The sequence below is a fragment of the Pongo abelii genome, chromosome 1 (genome assembly GCF_028885655.2).
Source record: "Pongo abelii isolate AG06213 chromosome 1, NHGRI_mPonAbe1-v2.0_pri, whole genome shotgun sequence".
NCBI classification, from domain to species: Eukaryota; Metazoa; Chordata; class Mammalia; order Primates; family Hominidae; genus Pongo; species Pongo abelii.
In genome coordinates, this window is record NC_071985.2 from 208346390 (window position 1) to 208372526 (window position 26137).

The following is a 26137-nucleotide window of genomic DNA, read 5'->3' on the forward strand; positions in this document are numbered from 1 at the left end:
GATTTTGAGAAATGCTGAATCTCAAGTCCCTACCCTAGACCTGCTGAATTAGAAACTGAATTTTAACAATATTCCCAATTAAGGTCAATACTTAACTTGAAAAATTGCCCTAAAAAAATTTATGGAATACTGGGCTTCAAGGCAAGAAACCAAGCCAGAAAGAGGAGAAATAGAATCCCTCATTAAGCTGTAAAAACTGAGGTATAGTTAAAATTATTATGCTTTTAAGAGTATTCTAAATAAACCTTTTTTATTTATTTATTTATTTTTTTGAGACAGTGCAGTGGGCGATCTGGGCTCACTGCAAGCTCCGTCTCCCGGGTTCACGCCATTCTCCTGCCTCAGCCTCCCGAGTAGCTGGGACTACAGGCGCCTGCCACCACACCTGGCTAATTTTTTTGTATTTTTAGTAGAGATGGGGTTTCACCGTATTAGGATGGTCTCGATCTCCTGACCTTGTGATCCACCTGCCTTGGCCTCCCAAAGAGCTGGGATTACAGGTGTGAGCCACTGCACCCGGCCAAAGTATTCTAAATAAACTCTTAATTTGAAATTTATTGGTGCTACTGTAATTGGGAAGGATTTTTTTTTGGAGACTGAGTCTCACTCTGTCACCCAGGCTGGAATGCAGTGGCAGTCTCCGCTCACTGCAACCTCCACCTCCCGGGTTCAAGCAATTCTCCTGCCTCAGCCTTCTGAGTAGCTGGGACTACAGGCATGTGCCACCATACCTAACTAATTTTTGTATTTTTAGTAGAGACAGGGTTTTGCCATCTTGGCCTGGCTGGTCTAGACCTCCTGACCTCAGGTGATACCCACCCTCCTCAGCCTCCCAATGTGCTGGGATTACAGGTGTGAGCCACTGCACCCGGCTGGGACGGATCTTTATGAATCACATAATTTTTTTTTTTTTTTTGAGACGGAGTTTTGCTCTTGTTGCCCAGGCTGCAGTGCGGTGGCACAATCTTGGCTCATCACAACCTCCACCTCCCGGGTTCAAGCGATTATCCTGCCTCAGCCTCCCGAGTAGCTGGGATTACAGGCTTGTATTTTTAGTACAGATGGGGTTTGTCCATGTTGGTCAGGCTGGTCTGGAACTCCCGACTTCAGGTGATCCACCAGCCTCGGCTTCCCAAAGTGCTGGGATTACAGGTGTGAGCCACTGCGCCTGATCCTTAAGCACATAAAATTTTAAGTGGGTATTACACTTTATGAATTGGAGAATCTAGACAGCTGGTCTAAGTAAGTAGACTGATTTTCATAGACTATTTTTTAGAGAAGGGGTTTCTTGCTCCATCACCCAGGCTGTAGTGCAGTCAAACAGTCACAGCTTGCTGCAACCTTGAACTCCAGGGCTCAGGCTCCTGCCACGGCCTCTACCATACAGGCTTATGCCACCGCACCTGGCTAATTTTTGGGGGGTAAAGATGAGTGGGATTTCTGTTACCCTAGGCTGGTCTTGAACTTCTGGCTTCAAGCAATCCTCCTGCTTCGGTGCCCCCAAAGTGTAGGCATTACAGGCGTGAGCCACTGTGCCTGGCCTAAAATAATAGTTTGACCAAATGTTTTAACTTTCTTACAAGGATATTTGGTTTTTGAAGGATGGCATTTTACAGAATGTTATTAGAGATCAGTCTCTGTCTCCATGGTTTTGTTCCCATAAATGCACCTGGGCTGTGCAATAGAGCATGGAACAGGAAAGCACCTGTAATTGTGACCACTTCTGGGGAAGAGGAGGGACTAGGGTGAATTTCCTGTAGTCATTGTCACCTTCCTTTACCTACCTACATAGCAAGACAAATTAGCACCCTGCCCCTGAAGCTCCCAAGGTCAACTCTAGGCTTCACATTAAACACAAACAGAAGACAACCCAAGTGAATAATATACAGATAAACGTGGAAATATACACATTAGAACATTTCTTTACAAACTACAAACGAGCACGGACCTGGCCAGGCGGCAGGTCTGAGCTGGTGTCCGAGACTATGCATCCGTTTCCGGCGCAGCGCCCAGGATTTGCGCAGTCTCCGTTCGCGCTTCTGGGCTCCGTGAGGAGAAGCGTCTTCAGACGGGGTGACTTGGCTTCCGAGGCCCTCGGCTGGCGACCCAGTCCCAACGTCTGCGCCTCCCTCTCCCCCGGCATCCCCTCCTCAAGGACAGACGTAGCCACAAACTTCCCTACCTCGATACCCCCAGGGAAGGGCCTGCCACCCATCTTGTCAGCCACAGTCTCTACCCTCCCTGGCAACGCTTCCCCCCACTTCCGGTAACAATTAACTGGAACCCCGGGCCTCACTTTCGGCAGCCCCGGAGCCTCACTTTTCCGGACGTAACCCGGCCCTTCCTGGGGGACCCAGGCAATCCCCGCCCCTGCCAGTCCTGGGCTGTGTCCGATTGGGCTAGGCCTGTGCGCAGGCGCATTGGGTGGAGAAACCTGGACCTGTGCTGGAGACGCGAGGATGCAGTAAGCTATGATCTCAGCCTAGGTGACAATGAGACCCTATCTCAAAAACAAAAACCTGAAGGCAGACATATCACCCTCCCTCCTCAGATTTCCTTAAATGCCTTTCTTTAGGGAAGCCAGCTCACCACTTTAAAAGTCAGTTTCCCCTGTTACAGCTCTTCATACATTCAGTCGCAGGCTGAGGTGGGAGTATCCTCTAGGAGGCGGAGGTTGCAGTGAGCCAAGATTGCGCCACTGCCCTCCAGCCTAGCCAACAGAGCAAGAGCTTGTCTCAAAAAAAAAACAAAAAAAAAAAAACAAGCAAATATAGCAGAGTAACAGGAATTTTTTCTATGTTATAGATGATTTGATAGAGCAATATTACAGGTATTTACATTCTTTAAGAATACAAAAATGTCAATTATAGGCCGGGCACGGTGGCTCACGCCTGTAATCCCAGCACTTTGGGAGGCTGAGGCGGGCGGATCATCTGAGGTCGGGAGTTTGAGACCAGCCTGACCAACATGGAGAAACCCCGTCTCTACTAAAAATACAAAATTAGCCGGGTATGGTGGTGCATGCCTGTCATCTCAGCTACTTGAGAGACTGAGGCACGAGAATCGCTTGAACCTGGGAGGGAGAGGTTGCGGTGAGCAGAGATCCTGCCATTGCACTCCAGCCTGGGCAACAAGAGTGAAACTGTCTCAAAAAAAAAAAAATGTCAATTATAAACCAGGCATGGTGGCTCATGCCTGTAATCCCAGCTACTCAGAGGAAGAGGCTGAGGATGGAGGATCACTTGAGGCTGGGAGTTCGAAACCAGCCTAAATAACATAATGAGACCCTGTCTTTTAAAAATAAAGTCAATTATAAAATTATTTTCAGTAAGATCACTTATCAGAATTACAGGTTTTGAAAGTTATGTTACTAGGCTTACATATGCTAAGTAATTAAGGAGAGTTTAATAAAGGGACTGTTTACAAAGTTGTAGACTGGGTAACAAAAACCAACCAAAGAGTGAAGCATACCAGGATTAGCAATAGGGGGATCCATCACTACTACTATCCCAAAAGAGGCAAAAGAAGGGAGCAGCAATGGGAATCCAGAAAGTATAGGGTTAGGCCGGACGTGGTGGCTCACACCTGTAATCCCAATACTTTAGGAGACCGAGGTGGGTGGATCACCTGAGGTCAGGTGTTTGAGACCAGCCTGATCAAGAAGGTGAAACTCTGTCTCCACTAAAAATACAAAAATTAGCCGGGCATGTTGGCAGATGCCTGTAGTCCCAGCTACTCGGGAGGCTGAGACAGGAGGGATAGAAGATAGTCTTCAGACAGAAGTGGTGACTAAGGAAATATACCAAATCCATAATCCAGCCGGGGAATAAATACCTTGACCTCATTTCTTCCAAACCTCTGATCTTATGTAGGTATTATGCATTGGCAGGACCCAAGAAGGTAGAGGGCAAGAGAGTTTACTGACGTAGTCCATTCAGGCTAGCACTCAGGGACACAGAACATGGAGACCAATGGGGAGTAGTTCTAACAGGGCAGACAGAAAATATCTAGCACAAATTTTTTTTCAACAGGACATGGCAACAATTAAAAAAATTGGAGTCTTATAAGAAGTCTATTCAAATTACATTTATACATATTTATTAACAAAGAACAGAACAAGTGATGGTCTAATTGAATTTTTCTAGATGCTGGAAGATCTTCCATCCTATGTGCTAGTCTTATGATGTGACATTGGCACTCCTTCCATCTAGAAGTAGAGTCTGTATCCCTAATCCTTGAATCTGTGACTATGGAGGGAGTGACACTGTGAAGTCTGAGACTAAGCCATAGAAAGTGAAACAGATTCCACCTAGTTCTCTTGGGATGCTTGTTCTTAAAACCCAGCCCCCATGCTTTGAGGAAGTCCAGGCCAATGGAGAGGCCAGGGGTGGGCGTTCAGGCCGACAGCCAACATCAACCACAAGACTTCTGAGTGAGGAAACCTTTACAATGATTCCAGCCCCAGCCCCTAATCTGACTGCAACTGCATGAGAGACCCTGTGTGAGAACCACACCAATTCTTAGACCTGTGAGAGATAATAAAATAATATTTGTGCTAAGGTACCAAGTTTTGGGGTGATTTGTTATGCTACAATAGAGAAATGATACAGTTCAGAACAGTTTTTTTTTTTTTTTTTTGAGCCAGACTTTTGCTGTGTCACCCAGGCTGGAGTGCAGTGGCGCCATCTGAGCTCACTGCAACCTCCGCCTTCTGGATTCAAGTGATTCTCCTGCCTCAACCTCCCGAGTAGCTGGGACTACAGGCACACGCAGTCACGCCTGGCTAATTTTTTGTATTTTTAGTAGAGACGGGGTTTCACCGTGTTGACCAGGCTGGTGTGGAACTCCTGAGCTCAGGCAAACCACCCACCTCGGCCTCCCAAAGTGCTGGGATTACAGGCATGAGCCACTGCACCCAGCCCAGTTTTTAAAAATCACACAAATTATCATATTGCACAGAAAAGCAACATTGAAAATCCTGTGAATATTCTTAATACATCCTTACAAAATCAAAGTTGAGCAATTTTTACCACACATAATCTTTCCTTTCTATACTGCTGCTTTTTTATCACTTCCAGAAACTTCTTTAGTTAATTACGAACATTTCCATTTTTTTAAGTCCAGACTTGCAGACTTTAATTTGCAATATAAACAAATTGGTAATATAGAGCTCAATTTTACTGGCAGGAATGGAGAAAATAATGAATAGGATTTTTTTTTTTTCGAGACAGGGTCTTGCTCTGTCACCCAGGCTGAAGTGCAGTGGTGCAATCAGGGCTCACTGCAGCCTTGACCTCCCAGGCTCAAGCAATCCTCTCACCTCAGCCTTTCGAGTAGCTGAGACTACAGGGGCAGGCCACCATGCTTGGCTATTTTTTTATTTTGTAGAGATGAGGTCTTGCTATGTTGCCAGGGCTGGTCGTGGACTCCTGGGCTCAAAGGATTCTCCTGCCTTGGCCTCCCAAAATGCTGGGATTATAGGCTTGAGCCACCGTGCCAGCCAGGATTCTTAATAACAGTAAAATAAGAAGGATATAAGCACTACTCTTCCCCAATAACTATTGGATTTCCTGAAAAATCCAAGAGGCACAAAACCACATATATTTTTTTTTTTTTTTTTTTTTTTTTTTTGAGATGGAATCTTGCTCTGTCTCCCAGGAGCGCAGCGGCACAATCTGGGCTCACTGCAAGCTCCGCCTCCCGGGTTCACACCATTCTCCTGCCTCAACCTCCTGAGTAGCTGGGACTACAGGCGCCTGCCACCACGCCTGGCTAATTTTTTAGTAGAGATGAGGTTTCACCATGTTAGCCAGGATAGTCTTGATCTCCTGACCTCGTGATCCACCCGCCTTGGCCTCCCAAAGTGCTGGGATTACAGGCATGAACCACCGCGCCCAGCCGCGATTCTATTTTTTATTCAGAAATACTGTTGACTATTCTGTTTTTCCATACCAACTTTTAAATTTTTTTTAATTTTAGAATTGACATATTTATTTTTTATTTATTTTTTGAGACGGAGTTTCACTCTTATTGCCCAGGCTGGAGTGCAATGGCATGATCTCGGCTTACTGCAACCTCCGCCTCCCCGGTTCAAGCAATTCTCCTGCCTCAGCCTCCAGAGTAGCTGGAATTACAGGTGTCCGCCACCACGCCAGGCTAAATTTTTTTTTTTTTTTTGTATTTTGTAGAGACGGGTTTTGCCATGTTGGCCAGGCTGGCCTCGAACTCCTGACCTCAGGTGATCCGCCTGCCTCGGCCTCACGAAGTGCTGGGATTACAGGTGTGAGCCAAGGTTCCCGGCCGAAATACTTACATGGTTCAGAAGTACATATATCTTATTACACCCCCAAAACAGATGATGGCTATTTTTTTTTTTTTTTGAGATGGAGTCTCCCTTTGTCGCCCAGGCTGGAGTGCAGTGGAGCGATCTCAGCTCACTGCAACCTCTGCCTCCCAGGTTCAAGCAGTTCTCCTGCCTTAGCCTCCCTAGTAGCTGGAAATACAGCTGCGCACCACCATGCCCGGCTAATTTTTGTATTTTTAGTAGAGACGGGGTTTCACCGTGTAGGCCAGGCTGGTCTCGAATTCCTGACCTCAGGTGATCTGCCTGCCTCTGTCTGTCCTTTGTCTACAAGGACATTCCGTGTGAGGAAGGTATGTAGCTTTTTTATCTTAGTGGCTTTTTCAGATATAGAATGGGAGATAGGTTTGCCCTAAGCAGTTCCCAGCTTGACTTTTCCCTTTGGCTTAGTGATTTTGGGGCCCCAAGATTTATTTTCCTTTCAATGCGTAATTGTATCTGTAACGTAAATTCCCAGAATTATGATACCTGAGTCAAAGAATAAATGCCTTAATTTTTACAGATATTGCCAAATTGCCTTCCCTAGGGGTTCAATCAATTTTTAGTCCTAGCAGCAATATGTGTAGGATTCATTTGTCTTCAGTCTTATCAACACAATGTGTTATTGAACTTTTAAGATTTTTGCCACATTATTTTCCAGTTCCAAAAAACAAAAACAATGACCCATTGAGGTTCTGATGGGAATAATGTGACATTTATAAACTCATTTGAGATACTCCTTTGTGATATTGTTTTTATGATAGTAAGTCTTCCAACCAGAAAATAGGTTATCCACCATTTATTCAGATTTAATTTACTTCAAATTATCTTTTATTTTTGTTACCATTTAAATTTTGTACCTAGATATCTTTTCATTTTAGGGATTACTTTTCTTTTTTTTTTTTTTGTTTTTTGAGACAAAGTCTCGCTCTGTTGCCCAGGCTGGAGTGCAGTGGCGCAATCTCGGCTCACTGCAAGCTCTGCCTGCCGGATTCCCGCCATTCTCCTGCCTCAGCCTCCTGAGTAGCTGGGACTACAGGCACTCACCACCATGCCTGGCTAATTTTTTGTATTTTTAGTAGAGATGGGGTTTCACCGTGTTAGCCAGGATGGTCTTGATCTCCTGACCTCGTGATCCACCCGCCTTGGCCTCCCAAAGTACTGGGATTACAGGCGTGAGCCACCGCACCTGGACTACTTTTTCATTTCTGTATCTAACTAGTAGTTGTTAGTGCAGAAAAAAATAATTTTCATATATTCCTCTTATATCCAGCACCTTACTGAATTATCTTAATAACTTTAGCACTGTTAGTAATTCTGGCATTGCCTCTCCGCTGAGCATGTAAGAGTAAACAAGATGGGTGGACCCTGCTGTTCTCCAGTAATAATGCTGATGAGAAAAATGGAAAATCAACAGACAAAAATAAAACTTATGCAACTGGAGAGAATTAAAATAGTGTCAAATGACAGTACTAAAAGTGAGACAGGGTGGTCAGGGAAGACCTACTTCTATTTTTAAAAATGTATTTTTATGGCCAGGCACAGTGGCTCATGCCTGTAATCCCAGCACTTTGGGAGGCTGAGGCGGGCAGATCATGAGGTCAGGAGTTCGAGACCAGCCTGGCCAACATGGTGAAACCCTGTCTCTACTAAAAATACAAAAATTATCTGGGCATGGTGGCAGGCACCCGTAATCCCAGCTACTCGGGAAGCTGAGGCAGGAGAATCGTCTGAACCCGGGAGGCGGAGGTTGCAGTAAGCCAAGATCGGTGCCACTGCACTCCAGTCTGGGTGATAGTGCAAGACTCTGTCTCAAAACAAAACAAAAAAAATTAGTTTTATTTTTTAATTTAGAGACTGATTCTCACTTTGATGACCAGGCTGGTCTTGAACTCCTGCTGGGATTGCAGCCATGAACCACCACACCTGACCAAGGACCAGACCTGCTTCTTGGAGAAAGTGACAACACCCTAAGCTCTAAATGGAAAGAACTTTCCACTCACGGGAATGAATGGCACTACAGGTTCTTCCTGCCTACTGTAGACAAAACCAATTCACTGAGAAGTGCTACTGCAGTATAGAGTTGTATTAAGCTGAGGCTGGCCTCAGGGAAGAAGGGTTACCACTCAAGTTTTCCTGAAGGGTCAGCTCAGAGGTTAGGGTTTTTCATAGTTTGGTGTGGGCAGGGCACTAGGGAATGGGTGCTGCTGATTGGTTGGAGATGCAATCATAGGGGTGTGGACTACACTCAACAGCTGAGTCCGCCTCTTGGGGGAGGAGTGGGGCAGAAGAAGCGGTTGGGTGATGGGTCACGAGTCTGGGTGGGGTCAGTTAGTTGCCAGAATGCGAAAGTCTGAAAAATGCCTCAAAAGACCAATCTTAGGTTCTACATAACGTTATCTACAGGAATAATTGGGGAAGTTACACATCCGATGTCCTCCGAAACAATGGCTGGTTATCGTTTACTACATTTTAGCAGAATTCTCCCCTCATAATCCTAACCTCCCGGTCTTTCATTAGTTTTATAAAGGCAGTTTCAGCCCCCAAACAAGGAGGGGCCCTGTTTAAGGGAGGGACTATGATCATCCTTGAAGAGTTAAACTATAAATTCTCCCATGGTTTGCTTGGTTTATGCCCAGGAAAGAGCGAAGACAGCCGGCCTGCGAGGCTAGAAGCCAGATGGAGTGAGCCATGTTAGCTTTCTCTCACTGTCTTTGCAAAGGTGGTTTCCAGGAACAGTGTGCAGAATAGGGGGCTTTCTATCAGGCTCCTTTTGGTCATTTCTTCCTAGCCGTCCGATTCTGAGCTCTTCCCAACCCTTTTCTTGGCGACTTATCTCCCGCTGTCCTTGCCCACGCTACTTTTCGCGGCTGCGCAAGACCCTACACAATCCAAAATATTTCATAGCTAAAAGAGTCCCAACTTCCGGAGGCCGCCCGGAAGGGGCGGGGCGTATGGTAGCCCATTCGTAAGTATCGGCCCGGTTGTCTGAAGGTAGACGGAAGTGCTCTATCTTGTTGCCGGAAGTGGGAAGAGAGAAAGATTGTGATGGCGGCTGTCGCTGCATCCGAGGTGAGTTCGACCGACCGTATACCGGGGGTTTTGTTGGTGAGAGTTCCGGGGAGCGGCCTGGAGAGAGGTGGAGGCGAAGTCTAGTTTCGCTTCAGGGAGGCTCAGACACTGTGGGGTCAAGTCGGCGGTGGAGGCCCTAGGCCCAGCCTGTGGGGACCGGCGGGGACTCGGCCTGGGCAGTCCTGGGAGAAGCTGAGCCGGCTCTGCCTGAAGCCAGTTCTCTTGCCGCAGGTGCTGGTGGACAGCGCGGAAGAGGGGTCCCTCGTTGCGGCGGCGGAGCTGGCCGCTCAGAAGCGCGAACAGAGACTGCGCAAATTCCGGGAGCTGCACCTGATGCGGGTGAGTAGACTTGGAGGCCGGCTCAGATCCGTCACCTGGCCAAGCCTGTGCGCTTTTGTAGAGGGGACGAGGAAGCCACACCCCTGCGTCTGACAGACCAACAGAGCAGGATCATCTGAGAGGAAAGCTCTGTTCGGTGGTACTCAACCCTGGCAGCACATTGGGATCATTCTGAGAACATTTGAAAATGTACCTGTTCACTCCAGCCCCCCTCCCACCCACATCCAATTTAATGTGTCTGGGTTAGGTTTGGGAGTCTCCATTACTAACAACCTCCCTGCTCCGTGATTCTAACAAATTCTTCATTTTACCTAGGGAAATACGTAGAGCTAGAGACAGGAAGAAACTTGTCTAGTGTCAGTAAGAGACCTGCTTCACTTTAAAAAATAATAATCTTCTGTCAGAATCTGTTTGAGTGAAAAGAAAATAATCATCTGTCTTTAGGACTTCTGGGGGAAAAGAATAAAAAGAAAATAAAAAAATAATGGCAAACTTTTGAAAGTCTACAGTGTGGTAGTTCAGCCAGTTGATAGGGAATCGGATGTTTAAACGCCCTGGAAGTGCAGAGGAGGAGAGAGGAATGCAGTTTGTGGGTCTCCAGGGGGTGCCTCATGTAATAGGTGACACCTAAACTACTGTTTGAAAGCCAGACAACTAAAGGAGTTAGAGAAAGAGATATCCAAGCAAAGGGAACGAATTCAAAGAAAGAGAATTCATATAGGGATAAGAGTCCAGCAGATAGCTGGCTGCAGTTGGAGCAGAGAAAGAGAAAAGCAGCCCCTGTTTCAGCATGGAGTGACCTGACAGCTAGGCCATGGTTTCACAGAATCCCCAAATCGCTCTGACTGTTGTAGTGAGACAAAACAAAGAAGACTTTTCAAATCACAAGAATGACCACATATTTCTTTCTTCTGGCTAACACCAGTGACTGTTATTACCAAATACAGCATTAGTCTCACTCTGTTACTTCTGCCTCCTATATAAAAATGTAAGATACTGGGCCGGGCGCGGTGGCTCACGCCTGTAATCCCAGCACTTTGGGAGGCCGAGGAGGGTGGATCACAAGGTCAGGAGATCAAGACCATCCTGGCTAACACGGTGAAACCCCGTCTCTACTAAAAATAGAAAAAATTAGCCGGGCGTGCTGGTGGGCGCCTGTAGTCCCAGCTACACGGGAGGCTGAGGCAGGAGAATGGCGTGAGCCCGAGAGTCGGAGCTTGCAGTGAGCCGAGATCCACACCACTGCACTCCAGCCTGGGTGACAGAGCGAGACTCTGTCTCAAAAAAAAAAAAAAAAAAGTAAGATACCTAATTGTAGAAAGCCCCTGCTTTCTGACAGTACCCAATCCACATCCTTAACCCTCCCCTCAGTCACCTGATACAAACCCAAATCCTGGAACAAGCCCCTCCTAACACCCTGTCACTCATATGCCCATGGTTCCCCGTGGTTTGCTCTCTTCTGTGCAACAGACTCAACTTTGTTGACCATAGGTGTGTTCTTGGTGTCTTTAATTGCAGGGCTTTTCCAGGGCCAAGAATATACTGGGGATGGTAGTTGGGAGGAGTATCTCTCTTTGCCGAGGGAAAGTTAATCTAATAAACAATTAAAAAGACATGCTTAAATATTTAGAGTGATTGTGTAAGGAACATATGTCTGGAAATTAGGAGGCAGGGCTTCCTGGACAAACTGCCATCAGCTTATGACCTAAGGAATGTCTAACTCAAGTTTTCCTTAAGACGATACACTCATTTTACTTTATGCAATTAAGTTTATTTAAAAATAGACTCTTCTCCCTGCTACCCCAGCTCCAAAAAAAAAAAAAAAAAAAGACTCTTCAGTGGTACTTCAAATGGAAAATTCCTTTCATTTTTCATTTGTCAATGTAAACTGTGAAAATATTTAAAAGGAGGGGAACTTGGAAAGCATTAGAGGCATTAAGATAGGGTTTTAAATCCTCTAACCCAAATTGAGGCTTTTTTCTTGAATTAGGATTAAAAGATAATTGAGGCCTGGTGTGGTGGCACATGCCTGTAATCCTAGCACTTTGGGAGGTCGAGGTGGGCAGATCACTTGAGGCCAGGAGTTTGAGACCAGCCTGGCCAAACTGCAAAACCGCGTTTCTACCAAAAATACAAAAAAGTAAGCCAGGCATTGTGGCACACGCTTGTAACCCCAGCTACTTGGGAGGCTGAGGCATGAGAATTGTTTGAACCCCGGAGGCGAAAGTTGAAATGAGCTGAGATGGCTTCACTATACTCCAGCTTGGGTGATAGAGTGAGACTCTGTCTCAAAAAAAAAAAAAAGAGTGTCTTTCACATCATGTAACATAATTTATTTTTTATTTTATTTTATTTTTTGAGATGGAGTCTTGCTCTGTCACCCAGGCTGTAGTGCAGTAGCGCAATCTCGGCTGACTGCAACCTCCGCCTCCTGGGTTCAAGTGAATCTCCTGCCTCAGCCTCCCGAGTAGCTGGGATTATAGATGCGCACCACCATGCCCGGCTAATTTTTGTATTTTTAGTAGAGACGGGGTTTCACCATGTTGGCCAGCCTGGTCTTGAACTTCTGACCTCAGGTGACCCACCTGCCTCAGCCTCCCAAAGTGCTAGGATTACAGGCGTGAGCCACCGCGCCTGAACAATCTAATAGTAATGCCAAATAAAGTCTACTTAAGTGCCACTATAGTATGGTCTCCAATATTGCAAAACCTTGTTCTGATCCAATAAAAAGGGACCACACAACTCAACAGAGGCAAAGCAGATGTTAACCTCCAGGGCTCTGGAACAGCAAACCAGTGCAACTCAACACATTTTTCTTGACTGCATAAAAACGTAGACCCTATTAGGCTATTCCCTGGCTTAAAATCCTATGATGGCTCTCTATTGCTTTTAGGATAAAATGGGGTTAGCTTATTAATATGTCCTGCCTGACCCTCCTCAAAGAAGGCAAGATGTATCTGGATTTATTTTCATGTTTTAGCTGACAGACTTTTTGTGTTACGGTTTTAGAATGAAGCTCGTAAATTAAATCACCAGGAAGTTGTGGAAGAAGATAAAAGACTAAAATTACCTGCAAATTGGGAAGCCAAAAAAGCTCGTTTGGAGTGGGAACTACAGGAAGAAGAAAAGAAAAAGGTTAGGAACTATTCTATCTTCATAAGTGATTTAGTCAATCATTCTGTTGTATCAAGACACTACAACATGGTGGTTGTATACACTGGCTCTTAGGCCAAGCTGCCAGAATTGAAATTCTGGCTCTGCTCAGTACCGACTGCAACACCTTGGGTCAGTTTATTTAACTTCTCTGTACCTCTGTTTTCTCATCAATAAAACAGGGACTGTAACAATAATTATTTGAGTTCATTATGAATTAAGTGAGTTAATGCATGTAAAACATTTAAAACAAGGTCTGACACCTGATAAACACTCAAGAAGTATCATGTGCTCACTTATATACCATAGTATATTCCCAAATTTCCTTTAAATGCTATTAAAGTGGCTGGGTGCAGTGGCTCATGCCTGTAATCCCATTACTTTTGGGAGGCCGAGGCTGGCAGATCATTTGAGGTCAGGAATTTGAGACCAGCCTGGCCAACATGGTGAAACCCCATCTCTACTAAAAATACGAAAATTAGCCGGGCATAGTGGCATGTGCCTGTAGTCCCAGCTACTTGGGAGGCTGAGACATGAGAATCCCTTGAACCTGGGAGATGGAGGTTGCAGTGAGCTGAGATCGCGCCACTGCACTCCAGCCTGGGTGACAGAGTGAGTGAAACTCAAACTAAAAAAATACTATTAAAGTATTGGTTGATATTTATTGGCTCTTTCTTGATGTAAAGTAGATCAAATTATTGCATGTATCATAATTGTAGGTGTCAGCTTTTTTCTTCTTTTTAGGAGTGTGCAGCAAGAGGAGAAGACTATGAGAAAGTGAAGTTGCTGGAGATCAGTGCAGAAGATGCAGAAAGATGGGAGAGGAAAAAGAAGAGGAAAAACCCTGATCTGGGATTTTCAGGTCAGATTGAACTTTATTGAACTTTATTGACTGGGCTGTTAGACAGTCATTTCCTTCATTGTTTCTGGTTTCAAGAAAGGATGTGCCTCTTGTGCTTCATGGGATATTCTTGACGAGGCTTAAGACCAAGAAAAGTACAAATATGTGTCTTAGGAGAGAAGTTAAAAAAAGGCTGTACTTCAGTTAGCCAGGTTTTTAAATACTTGATGACAAAATTTATCAAAGTCTGTTTGTCAGCATCTTCAGGATAGAAGCTATGCTTAGAATAGTGTTATGGGCATATATTACTTCACACAGATTGAGTATCCCTAGTATGAAAATCTGAAATCCAAAATGTTGCAAAATCCAAAACTGTTTGAGTGCCAACATGGTGCTATGATGCTCAAAGGAAATGCTGATTGGAGCATTTCAGATTTTGAATTTAAGTATAGTAAAGATATTCCAATATCTGAAAAAAATCAGAAACACTTCCGATTCCAAGCGTTTTGGATAAAAGATACTCACCTGTGATAATTTAGATTTTTCTCTCAATAGGAAGGTCCAAACAAGGAAATATATTATCTCTGATTCTCATTTTATATTTTTAGATTATGCTGCTGCCCAGTTACGCCAGTATCATCGGTTGACCAAGCAGATCAAACCTGACATGGAAACATATGAGAGACTGAGAGAAAAACAGTAAGTCCTTTTTTCAGCCTGAGGTGATGTGAGTGTATTTGTGTGTGTGTGTGTGTGTGTGTGTGTATACATGTACATAAATAGAAACATGCTTTAATGCTAAGGTATGGGTTATTAATAGTTATCTAAGGATGGTCTCTGTTTTTTCTGGATATTTTTTTCCTTTGAGATGGAGTCTTGCTCTCTCACCCAGGCTGGAGTGCAATGAATGGTGCGGTCTCAGCTCACTGCAACCTCCGCCACCTGGGTTCAAGAGATTCTTCTGCCTCAGCCTCCTGAGTAGCTGGGATTACAGGTGCCCGCCACCACGCCCGACTAATTTTTGTAGTTTTAGCTGAGATGGGGTTTCACCATGTTGGCCAGGCTGGTCTTGAACTCCTGACCTCAAGTGATCCGTCCACTTCAGCCTCCCAAAGTGCTGGGATTACAGGCGTGAGCTACTGCGCCTCGCCCTTCCTTGTTTTTTGTTTTTTTTTTTAAGAGACAGTGTCTCGCTCTGTGGCTTAAGCTGGAGTGCATTGACACCGTCATAACTCACTGTAACCTCAAACTTGTGGCCTCAAGGGATCCTCCCACATCAGCCTCCCCAGTAGCTAGGATTACAGGTCTCTACTAAAATGTAGACCTGAATCGAGGCATGTGCCACGATTCCTGGCTAATTAATTTTTTTGTAGAGACGGGGTCTCACTGTGTTGCTCAGGCTGTTTCGAACTCCTGGCCTCAAGTGATCCTCCCTCCTTGGCCTCCCACAGGGTTGAGATTATAGGTGTGAGCCACTGTGCCAGGCCTAGTCTCTGTTTTGACAGCACTGTTTATTGCTTACTTCACAGCAATTAAATTAATCACCTGTTTTTTGTTTTTTTCTTAACTGGGCATTCTAAGACTGGTTATTGATTGGTTAACACTCTGATTGTCGTAGTTACTTAGATATTATTTTAGGAGGCAGAATGCTTTAGTGCTGGGGTTGGTGAACTTTTTCTGTGAAGGACCAGATAGTAAATATTTTAGCTTTGTGGGCCATATAGTCTCTGTCACAGCTACTCAGCTGTGCTGCTGCAGTGCAAAAGCAGCTGCAGAGGATTCATAAATCAATCCTCTTTTCATAAACAGGTGGTGCGCTGCTGTGGCTTGTTTTAGTGGAAAAGGAAATAACCTCAGGATGGAGCTCTAATCCCAGCTCTGTTCCTAGCACTTTGTGACCTCTGATAAGTCCTGGAGCCTCTCTGCCTGTTGGCTCTTTGATCTGTACAGTGAAGGTGTTGGAGTAGATGATGTCTTAGGTTCCTTTCAATTCTGTAATTTTTTATTTTTTATTTTTATTTTTATTTTTTTTGAGATAGAATCTCGCTCTGTCGCCCAGGCTGGAGTGCAGTGGTACGATCTTGACTCACTGCAACCTCCGCCTCCTGGGTTCAAGTGATTCTCCTGCCAAGTAGCTGGGACTACAGGTGCCCGCCACCACGCCTGGCTAATTTTTTTGTATTTTTAGTAGAGACGGGGTTTCACCATGTTGGCCAGGCTGGTCTTGAACTCCTGACCTCAGGTGATGTGCCCACCTTGGCCTCCCAAAGTGCTGGGATTATTGGCATGAGCCACTGCACACGGCCCTATTTTTTTTTTGTTTTGTTTTTTTGAGACGGAGTCTTGCACTGTCGCCTGGGCTGGAGTGCAGTGGTGCGATCTCGGCTCACTGCAACCTCCGCCTCCCGGGTTCAAGCAATTCTCCTGCCTCAGCCTCCCAAGTAGCTGGGATTACTGCCACCTGCCACCACGCCCAGCTAATTTTTGTATTTTTGGTAGAGATGGGGTTTCACCATGTTGGCCAGGCTGGTCTCAAACTCCTGACCTTGTGATCCGCCCGCCTCAGCCTCCCAAAGTACTGGGATTATAGGCGTGAGCCACTGTGCCTGGCCTCCACATGGCCCTATTTTAATTCTTTTAGTTAAAAAAATTTTTTTTTTGAGACGGAGTCTCACTTTGTCGCCCAAGCTGCAGCACAGTGGGGCGATCTTGGCTCACTGCAGCCTCCACCTCCTGGGTTCAAGTGCTTCTCCTGCCTCAGCCTCCTGAGTAGCTGGGACTACAGGTGTGTGTCACCACGCCCGGCTAATTTTTATATGTTCAGTCTCTACTGGGTTTTGCTATGTTGGCCAGGCTGGTCTTGAACTCCTGACCTCAAATGATCCGCCTGCCTCGGCCTCCCAAAGTGCTGGGATTACAGACGTGAGCCACTGCACCCAGCCTGTATGTTTTTGAAGAAAAAAAATTAAAGTAGGACCTCACAGTAAATATATGTGTATATTTTCTTTCTTATCGTGTATGGTACTTTAGTTTGAAATTTGAAAATGGAGCATTTATAGTGTTACTGTAAGTTCATTTTGCTGTCTTTTCAGTGGAGAAGAGTTTTTCCCAACATCCAATAGTCTTCTTCATGGAACACATGTGCCTTCCACAGAGGAAATTGACAGGATGGTCATAGATCTGGAAAAACAGTAAGTATTCAGTATAGCAGCCTGACGTTATAAATACTTCATGACAGAATGCACTTAGAATATGCACCTATGTCTGACGTGCTTAGAATGAATTCAAAAGATAGAAATTATACAGTTATACTTGCTAATTTTTGACCTGTCTATAGTGGTTTGGGGATGGATAGCAAGTATGGGTTGAATATATCTGATTTGGAATGGAGATGAAGAATGTTGATGAAATTGAATTGTTATTATTGAAGGGGAAAGGTCTAAAAAAATGATCCTTCTTTAAGGGTTTTACTTTAACCACTCCCCTGTTGGATTTGAAGAAGCAAGAATGTTGTAGTAAATGTTCCTCACTTAGGTTTGTGTTTTTTAATACTGATAGAGGCGACTATTAGGTACAGCAGAATAAAAATATATTTTAGGAGTTAATACATGAAAAGTATTAAGAATAGTGTCTGGGCTGGGCATGGTGGCTCCTGCTTATAATCCTAGCACTTTGGGAGGCTGAGGCAGAAGGATTGCTTGAGCCCAGGAGTTTGAGAACAGCCTGGGCAACATGGCGAAACCCTTTCTCTACAAAAAATATACAGGAATTAGCTGGGCATGGTGGTGTGTGCCTGTAGTCCCAGCTACTTGGAAGACTCAGTCAGGAGGATCACTTGAGTCCAAGAAGTGGAGGGTGCAGTGAACTGTGATTGCATCACTGCACTCCAGCTTGGGCGACAGAGCGAGACCCTATCTCAGGAAAAAAAAAAAAAGTGTCTGGCACATATTATGCACTCAGTATTAGCTGTGGTTATTATTTAATATAATTTTATTTTTTTTTGAGATGGAGTCTCACTCTGTTGTCCAGTCTGGAGCGCAGTGTCATGATCTTGGCTCACCACAACCTCCACCTCCTGGTTTCAAGTGATTCTCTTGCCTCAGCCTCCTGAGTAAATGAGACCACAGGTGTGCACCACCACTCCTGGCTAATTTTTGTATTTTTAGTAGAGACAGGGTTTCGCCATGTTGACCAGGCTGGTCTCAAACTCCTGGCCTCAGGTGATCTACCTGCCTTGGCCTACCAAAGTGCTGGGGTTAGAGGCATGAGCCACTGCGCCTGGCCTATTTAATGTTGTTATAGTTATCTTCTTTTTTAGAAAATGTATTAAAAAAAAATTTTTTTTATAGTGATAGAGTCTCCCTATGTTGTCCAGGCCCTGGTCTGGAACTCCTGGGCTCAAGTGATCCTCCCAGAGGACCTTTTGGGAGGCCTTGTCCTCCAAAAGTAGTGGGATTACAGGCATGGGATTACAGCCGCCATGCCCAGCCAATAGTTATCTTCTTTCAAGTGGTTCTTCAGTACAGTCAAGTTCCCAACAGTGAGTCATTGCTCTAGCATTCTGAAGATGAATTTGTATTTACTGAATTTCACAGTTCGTATTCTGAGTTGTGCCATTAATTCAGTTTCAACTTAAACTTGATGAAAACTGTCCTGGCTTCCTCTATCCCTCACAACGTGTGCTATTCTAAACGTAGATTATATTCCTGTTTGGTCGTGTTCTATTAAGATCAAAAGAGAAGGCAATTTTGAATTTTGTAAATTTTCTTCTTTCCCCAGGATTGAAAAACGAGACAAATATAGCCGGAGACGTCCTTATAATGATGATGCAGATATCGACTACATTAATGAAAGGAATGCCAAATTCAACAAGAAAGCCGAAAGATTCTATGGGAAATACACAGCTGAAATTAAACAGAATTTGGAAAGAGGAACAGCTGTCTAATCCCTTCAAGAACTGTTTATAGAAGCTTGAGAATGGGGTAAAAATTTCTGCTAGCAAAATCAAGTTCTTTTTGAAATTTTATCAGTAATCCAGAATTTAGTAGTCTATGCCTTCTCACTCAGCATTTAGAAATAAAAATGTGGTTTCTTAAACGTATATCCTTTCATGTATATTTCCACATTTTTGTGCTTGGATATAAGATGTATTTCTTGTAGTGAAGTTGTTTTGTAATCTACTTTGTATACATTCTAATTATATTATTTTTCTATGTATTTTAAATGTATATGGCTGTTTAATCTTTGAAGCATTTTGGGCTTAAGATTGCCAGCAGCACACATCAGATGCAGTCATTGTTGCTGTCAGTGTGGAATTTGATAGAATCTAGACTCGGGCCACTTGGGGTTGTGGACTCCAAAGCCAAGGACAGTGATGAGGAAGATGGCAGTGGCCACTGGAGGACTGGAGCAGTCCCTCCTCATGGCGGCCTGTGACCAAGGTCAGGGAGGAGTGGAGCTCTCCTTCCATGATCTGACCATGTACAGTTCCCTTTTTAAAAAGCAATAAATGCTTGGGATTAGATTCCTAACATTTTTAATCTATCATTTAAAACAAATATTTGTATATATACATTTGTTTATATACATACATGCTTCCATTCTACAAACACTGAAAGAACATTTTATTATAGGAAATTCCATACACCCAATACCCTTGGTGAGTCCCATATACCTAGTACCCTGTTCAACAATCATCAACTCATGGCCAGTCCTGCGTCATCTTTATTTCCATTTACTTTCTTCATGACTCTTATTTTGATGCATATACTAGATACATAATTTCATCTATAAATATTTTAGTATGTATCTCTGAAAGATAAAGACTTAAGTGACCACAATACTATTATCACTGCAATAGATTTATTTTTATAAAACTCCAGAGGGAAAGGTTGTTATTTTTTCTCTATGTTGAATTAAATGCTAAATATCTAATTGGGATATTTTAAATTCAAAGAAATCTGAAGCTCAGATAATTTCAAATATTGGCCGGGTGCAGTGGCTCACGCCTGTAATCCCAGCACTTTGGGAGGCTAAGGCAGGTGGATCACTTAAGATCAGGAGTTTGAGACCAGTCTGGCCAACATGGTGAAATCCCATCTCTACTAAAAATACAAAAATTAGCTGGGCGTGGTGGCGGGTGCCTGTAATCCCTGCAGTTTGGGAGGCTGAAGCAGGAGAATTGCTTGAACCTGGGAGGCAGAGGTTGCACTAAGCCGAGATCACGCCACTATACTCCAGACTGGGTAACAGAGCAAGACTCTGTCTCAAAAAAAAATTCAAATACTTCAACTTTAGTGTTTAAAGACAACATAACATATGATGCCACTGGTGATTAATTATTCTCTTTTTAAATTAGCACTTTAGAAAAAATTTCTGTTCTCCCTTTGTTTCCTCTCCTGGCATTTCTTTTTTTCTTTTTCATACCCACCTGCAACGTGAAAAAGGACATAACGGAAGATTATTTATTTTTCTGTAGAGACGAGGTCTCACCATGTTGCCAGGCTGATCTCAAACTCTTGGGCTCGAGCTGTCTTCCTGCCTTGGCCTCCCCAAAGTGCTGGGATTACAGGTATGAGCCACTGAGCCCAGTTCTTCTCCTGGCATTTCTGTGTGCATTTAATCACAGATCTATCACAAAGCATTGATGCCTCTGAAAATACTTTGACTATGTTTCAATCTTTTTATTTCCATTTCCATTACCTTAGGTCTTTGATCCTGAATATCTCAATAGCCTTAAAAAACACCTTAAAAATATTATTGAGTAGAATATGGCACTGTATTTAAAGGAACAATTCACTGTGACTCAGCAGGGTTTGTTCTCAGAATGCAAGAGTAGTGTTTTAGACTATGAGTTGCCTGGTTTAATTTAATTTTTTTTGAGAGAGTCTCACTCTGTCACCCAGGCTGGAATGCAGTGGCATGTTCTCAGCTCACTGCAACCTCCGCTTCCCAGGTTCAAGCGATTCTCCTGCCTCAGCCTCCTGAGTAGCTGGGACTACAGGCTCGCGCCACCACGCCTGGCTAATTTTTGTATTTTTAGTAGAGACGGGGTTTCACCATGTTGGTCAGGCTGGTCTTGAACTCCTGACCTTGTGATCCGCCTGCCTCAGCCTAATTTAATTCTTTATTACCAACCAGCACGCAGATTTTTTTTGTGAATTTGTTGTAATATTTCCAGGTAAACGCTTAGTTCCCCAGGCTGACTTACTATTATAGGTGGTCAGATGTTATAATTCTGGCTAATAGGACACACAATAAATTTATCTTGAGAAACCTTTTCTTTCCTGATACGGGAGGAGGTGCTGCTCCTCCCTTTCTCCTGCCTTCCTCCTTGGATCATATCTAGGAGGCCTGGAGTTGCAGAAGCCCTTTTGTGTCATGAAGTAGCAAGCATGAGGGCGAAAGTCAGCATGAAGAGGAGAGTGGAGCAGAGCTTGTGTTGCAGTGCTGACCATCTGCACCTAGATGCTCACCTCTTTTACCCTTACTTGCTGTTGAATAAATTTATTAGGTTGGTGCAAAAGTAATTGCAGTTTTTGCCATTAGTATTTTTTTTTTTTTTTTGAGGTGGAGTCTTGCTGTGTCGCCCAGGCTGGAGTGCAGTGGCACGATCTCGGCTCATTGCAACCTCCGCCTCCTGGGTTCTGGCAATTCTCCCGTTTCAGCCTCCCAAGTAGCTGGGATTACAGGCACCTGCCACCACACCTGGCTAATTTTTGTATTTTTAGTAGGGATGGGGTTTCCCCATGTTGACCAGGCTGGTCTCAAACGCCTGACCTCAGTTTATCCACCAGCTCAGCCTCCCAAAGTGCTGGGATTACAGGTATGAGCCACCGTGCCCGGCCTTTGCCATTACTTTTAATAGCAAAAATGGCAGTTACTTTTGTAGTAGCCTACCCATGGATGGTTCAATTTCAGGGAAATGTCAACAAATTAAATGTAAATGATAGCAAACATCAGTAGTTTTTCTCCACTCTAGAAATAAGTACCTAGAAATGGAGAAGGGGAGGAAATAAATAGTCCAGTTATAATAGCAACAAAAATGACATTTAGGCACAAATTTAATGAGAAAGCACAGGATCTATGTGAAGAAGATTATAAAATCTGATTGAGAGAGTAAACAGGGCCAGGCACAGTGACTCATGCCTGTAATCCCAGCACATTGGGAGGCTGATGCGGGCGGATCACCTGAGGTCAGGAGTTCAAGACTAGCCTGGCCAAAATGGTGAAACCCTGTATCTACTAAAAATACAAAAATTAGCCAGGTGTGGTGACACGCATCTGTAATCCCAGCTACTCGAGAGGCTGAGGCAGGAGAATCACTTGAACTCTGCTGGGAGGCAGAGGTTGCAGTGAGTTGAGATTGCACCACTGCACTCCAGCCTGGGTGACAGAGAGACGGCTCAAGAACAGAAACAAAAACAGAGTAAATAGGAGACTTCTGCATCAAACCAAGATGGACTAACAAAGAATGGGTTTACCTTCCAGTGGAACAACCAAAAAAAAAGAAAAAAGGATGGTACATATAAAACAGCAGTGTCAAGATACTGGAAATGAGACATAGAAGAAGAGTGATGCCCAAGGGAAAGCCAGCTATGATCGCCCCAGCTTGCTGTCTTTGGAGAACTTTCAGGCTGTGTAGGCTGTGGTGTGTGGAGAGAGAACCCAGAGGAGCCCAGTAGACTCTAGTTTAGGAGCTAGAGCTGAAAGTCTAGAGGGACCAAGGCAAGAGCTCACAGTACAGAGCACTGGGGAGAAGAGAGCTACAGGAATGTCTGTAGAGGGTCCCCTCAAATACCAGGTGGAGTACTGATCAGCATGTGTATGCAAGGAACTCCTAGAGGCGAGAATCACCTGAAAAGATTAGAGGGGACAGTACTTGGCACTCATGGCCAGGAATAGTGCTTTTCCCAGCAGCCAGAATGGAAAATACGGTGATGATAATACTAACCTCATGGGATTGTTGTTGGGATTAAGTGGCTAATCCATGGGAAGTGCTTCTTGAGGTGGGCTGGTGCAGAGTCAATGCCCATGAGTGTTGGCGGCTCCTATGATCATCATAATTCACGGGGCATTGGGTAGAATACTTAGAAGGTTCTTGCCTCAGCAGTGGAAAATAATTAGCCCTAGGCTAAACACTGCTTGAGTCTTGCCCAACAAACCTTCAAAGACCTGAAATAATCCAACTGTTTGCAAATAATTTAGCTGCATTCCAGAACAAAGACCAAGAATAATTATAAAGAAACACAGAAACCTTCAGTACCCAAGAACGTCACATTCACAATGCCCAGTGTCTCATAAGAGAAACAGGAAGATAGGACCCATAAGGAGAAGAAAAATCAATCCATCTAACCAAGAACTGACACAAATGTTAGAGTTAGAGGCAAGGAAATTAAAAGTTATCACTGTACTCTATATCATCGAAAAGTTAAAAAGAGACACGGGATATAAAAAGACGCACATTGAGATTCTTGACATGCACACGACAATTTCTGAGATGGGAAATGTACAGCATGGATTTGACTGCAGATGACATATCACAGAAGAGATTAGTGAACTTGAAGATATAGCAACAGAAACCATCCAACGTGAAGCACAGAGAGTAAAGAGAATGAACAAATAGGAACAAAGCCTCCGTGAATCGTGGGACCCTGTATGTGTGATCTGGAGTTCCTCAAAGGTAGAAGGGCAGGCACTGCCCCCCGGGGAAGGCTCTGGATCTCAAATCTGATGTCTGTTCAAATATGAGCAAATATGAGAGGTGTACGAAAGATATATTAGCACCAAGTTGAGGCTTTCTCCTGGGCACTGACTAGGCAAGAGTGAGGAAGAATTGCAAAGGGCCTGTCTCAGGTGTGCCTACCTGTGAGACACATCTAACCCTTTGGAAAATGCTGTGCCCACAGAATGGAGAGCTTTTATTTCAGTCATTCCTAACCTATCCATGGGACTGACAAAATTGGGCACCTAAACAAGGAAACAAGGCCTATTTGCGGGGAGGTACAGGAGAGTGGTGGAAATGGAAGTGGGGGTGTTCTCTCTCTCTCTAGGTGGATGTGGCTGGGGACAGGGATGATATTAGGCCACCCTTGACTCTCACCTGACTGCTGCTGAATCCTTGTCAGCCATTGCTTATTTCAAGGGAAGAAGGGCGGCTCTGTTCATCCCCAGCTGCAACAGTCCTGGCTAATTCTGCTTCTCTCATGGTGCTCCCCTCTGCCCTGCTCCTGCCCATCAGGAAAGGGTTGCCTCCCCATGGGCCCTTTTTCTCCAAGGGTCTGACATCTTGGTGAAGATGCCTTCCTCATTAGCCCACTTATTTCAAAGACCTCCTCAGAGATGTGGGGGCTTCATTACAACTTGACTCAACACTGTTCTCTCCCTCGGAGGCATAGTTGCACAGCTTTTGGCCAGGTGGTGGAGCTGAGCACAACAAAATGGTCTCATCCTTAGAATGGCTTGCAGTAGAGCATCGTGTTCTGGGGATGGCTCTGGAGGGAGTGTGCCCCACTGGAATTCTCTAAAGGCCTTGGTGACGTGGGGGTGATGATAATACTAACCTCATGGGATTGTTGTTGGGATTAAGTGGCTAATCCATGGGAAGTGCTTCTCGAGGTGGACTGGTGCAGAGTCGGAGTCTTGCTCTGTCGCCCACGGTAGAGTGCAGTGGCGCGATCTCGGCTCACTGCAAGCTTCGCCTCCCGGGTTCACGCCATTTTCCTGCCTCAGCCTCCCAAGTAGCTGGGACTACAGGCGCCTGCCAACACGCCCGGCTAATTTTTTGTATTTTTAGTAGAGACGGGGTTTCACCGTATTAGCCAGGATGGCCGGGCTGGTGCAGAGTCAATGCCCACGAGTGTTGGCGGCTCCTATGATCATCATCATGTTCTCCAATAGTTCTCGCTCTTACTCTCTCCCTTCTCCGGAGCACCCCAGTAGCTGATAAAAAGCACAAACTCAGGTGCCAAACGGCCTGGATTCAAATGCCAGCTCTCCCATTTGCCGGGTGAAAGATCTCCGGCAACTCACTCTGTTAGTCCACTTGGGATGCCATAACAGAATACCACAGACTGAGCGGCTCAAACAACAGAAATTCATGTTTTCACGGTTCTGGAAAACAGGAAGTTCAAGACCAAGGTGCCAGCAGGGTTGGTTTCTGGTGAGATCCCTCTCCCTGTCTTGCAGATGGCTGCCTCCTCCCTGTGTCCTCACATGACCTGTCCTCTGCTTTCACACTCCTGGTGTCTCTTCCTCCTCTTATAAGGACGTCAGTCCTATTAGATTAGGGCTCCATCCTCATGACCTCATTTGACCTTAATTATTACCTCCTGAAAGTTCCTGTTTCCAAATACAGTCGCATTGGGGGTTAAAGCTTCAACAAATATATTAAGGGGACACAATTCAGTGCATATCATCACCCAACCACTTTGTGCCTCGGTTTCCCGGATTTAAAAAGTGTTACTAATACCTACCTCAGAGGGTTATTGTGAGCATCAGATGAGTGTGACGTGTACACACCAGTGCCTGCTTCAAAGTGGGCATGGTATGAGTTGTTATTTTTATTTTTTTATTATTATTATTTTTGAGACGGAGTCTCACTCTGTCACCCAGGCTGGAGTGCAGTGGTACGATCTCTGCTCACTGCAGCCTCCGCCTCCTGGGTTCAAGCGATTCTCCTGCCTCAGCCTCCCAAGTAGCTGGGACTACAGGCTCCTGCCACCATGCCTAGCTAATTTTTTTTTTGTATTTTTAGTAGAGACAGGGTTTTTTCACCATGTTGGCCAGGCTGGTCTCGAATTCCTGACCTTGTGATCTGCTCGCTTTGGCCTCCCAAAGTGCTAGGATTACAAGTGTGAGCCACTGGGCCCGGCAGTTTGGGTCATTATAGTAATAATACATTGCTTGATCTTAGCCAAAAGGCTAAGAAGCCATTTATAGTAATAATATAATCAATAAGTAGTATCATCCTCATGGACATTTCCTGCATTCCATCTGCTCTTCTTTCCTCACCTCCAAATCAAGATAATGCCAAATTGAACTTTCAGAAATCATCAAGGCGGGTAGAATTCCCATGTGACTTGCTCCCTGCTCATGAAGGTGTTGGCCGTTTTCTCAAGAAGAACTAGCAGAGACTTCCTCTTTCTGCCAATCTGATGGTTTGAAACAATAGGACATCCGGGAGCTTTGAAGCCTCCCTTCCCCAGAATCTCTTCTCCTGCAACACTCGGCCAGGTAGCAATAGCTAAGTGATGCTTTGCAGTGTGCTAGCCTCATTCCCCTGAGGCTCTCTTTATAAGCTCATCACTTATGCAAGATTAATTTTGCACGCTCGCTGGTCAGCTTCTCCAATCCAAAGCAGTTAGAGTCAAAATCTAGTTTCTGAGAAATGG

The 26137-nt window shown here is 44.7% G+C and overlaps 1 protein-coding gene across 1 annotated transcript; it reads left to right on the forward strand.

Moving 5' to 3' along the window:
- Positions 1 to 8225: 8225 nt before the first annotated feature.
- SYF2 (SYF2 pre-mRNA splicing factor) lies at positions 8226 to 18846 on the forward strand. The gene is made up of 7 exons (XM_002811269.5): positions 8226 to 9412; positions 9644 to 9751; positions 12761 to 12886; positions 13649 to 13766; positions 14354 to 14444; positions 16838 to 16936; positions 18525 to 18846. The coding sequence occupies exons 1-7, from the start codon at positions 9389 to 9391 to the stop codon at positions 18688 to 18690; spliced, it is 732 nt and encodes a 243-aa protein (XP_002811315.1). The 5' UTR covers positions 8226 to 9388; the 3' UTR covers positions 18691 to 18846.
- The last annotated feature ends 7291 nt before the right edge of the window (positions 18847 to 26137 follow it).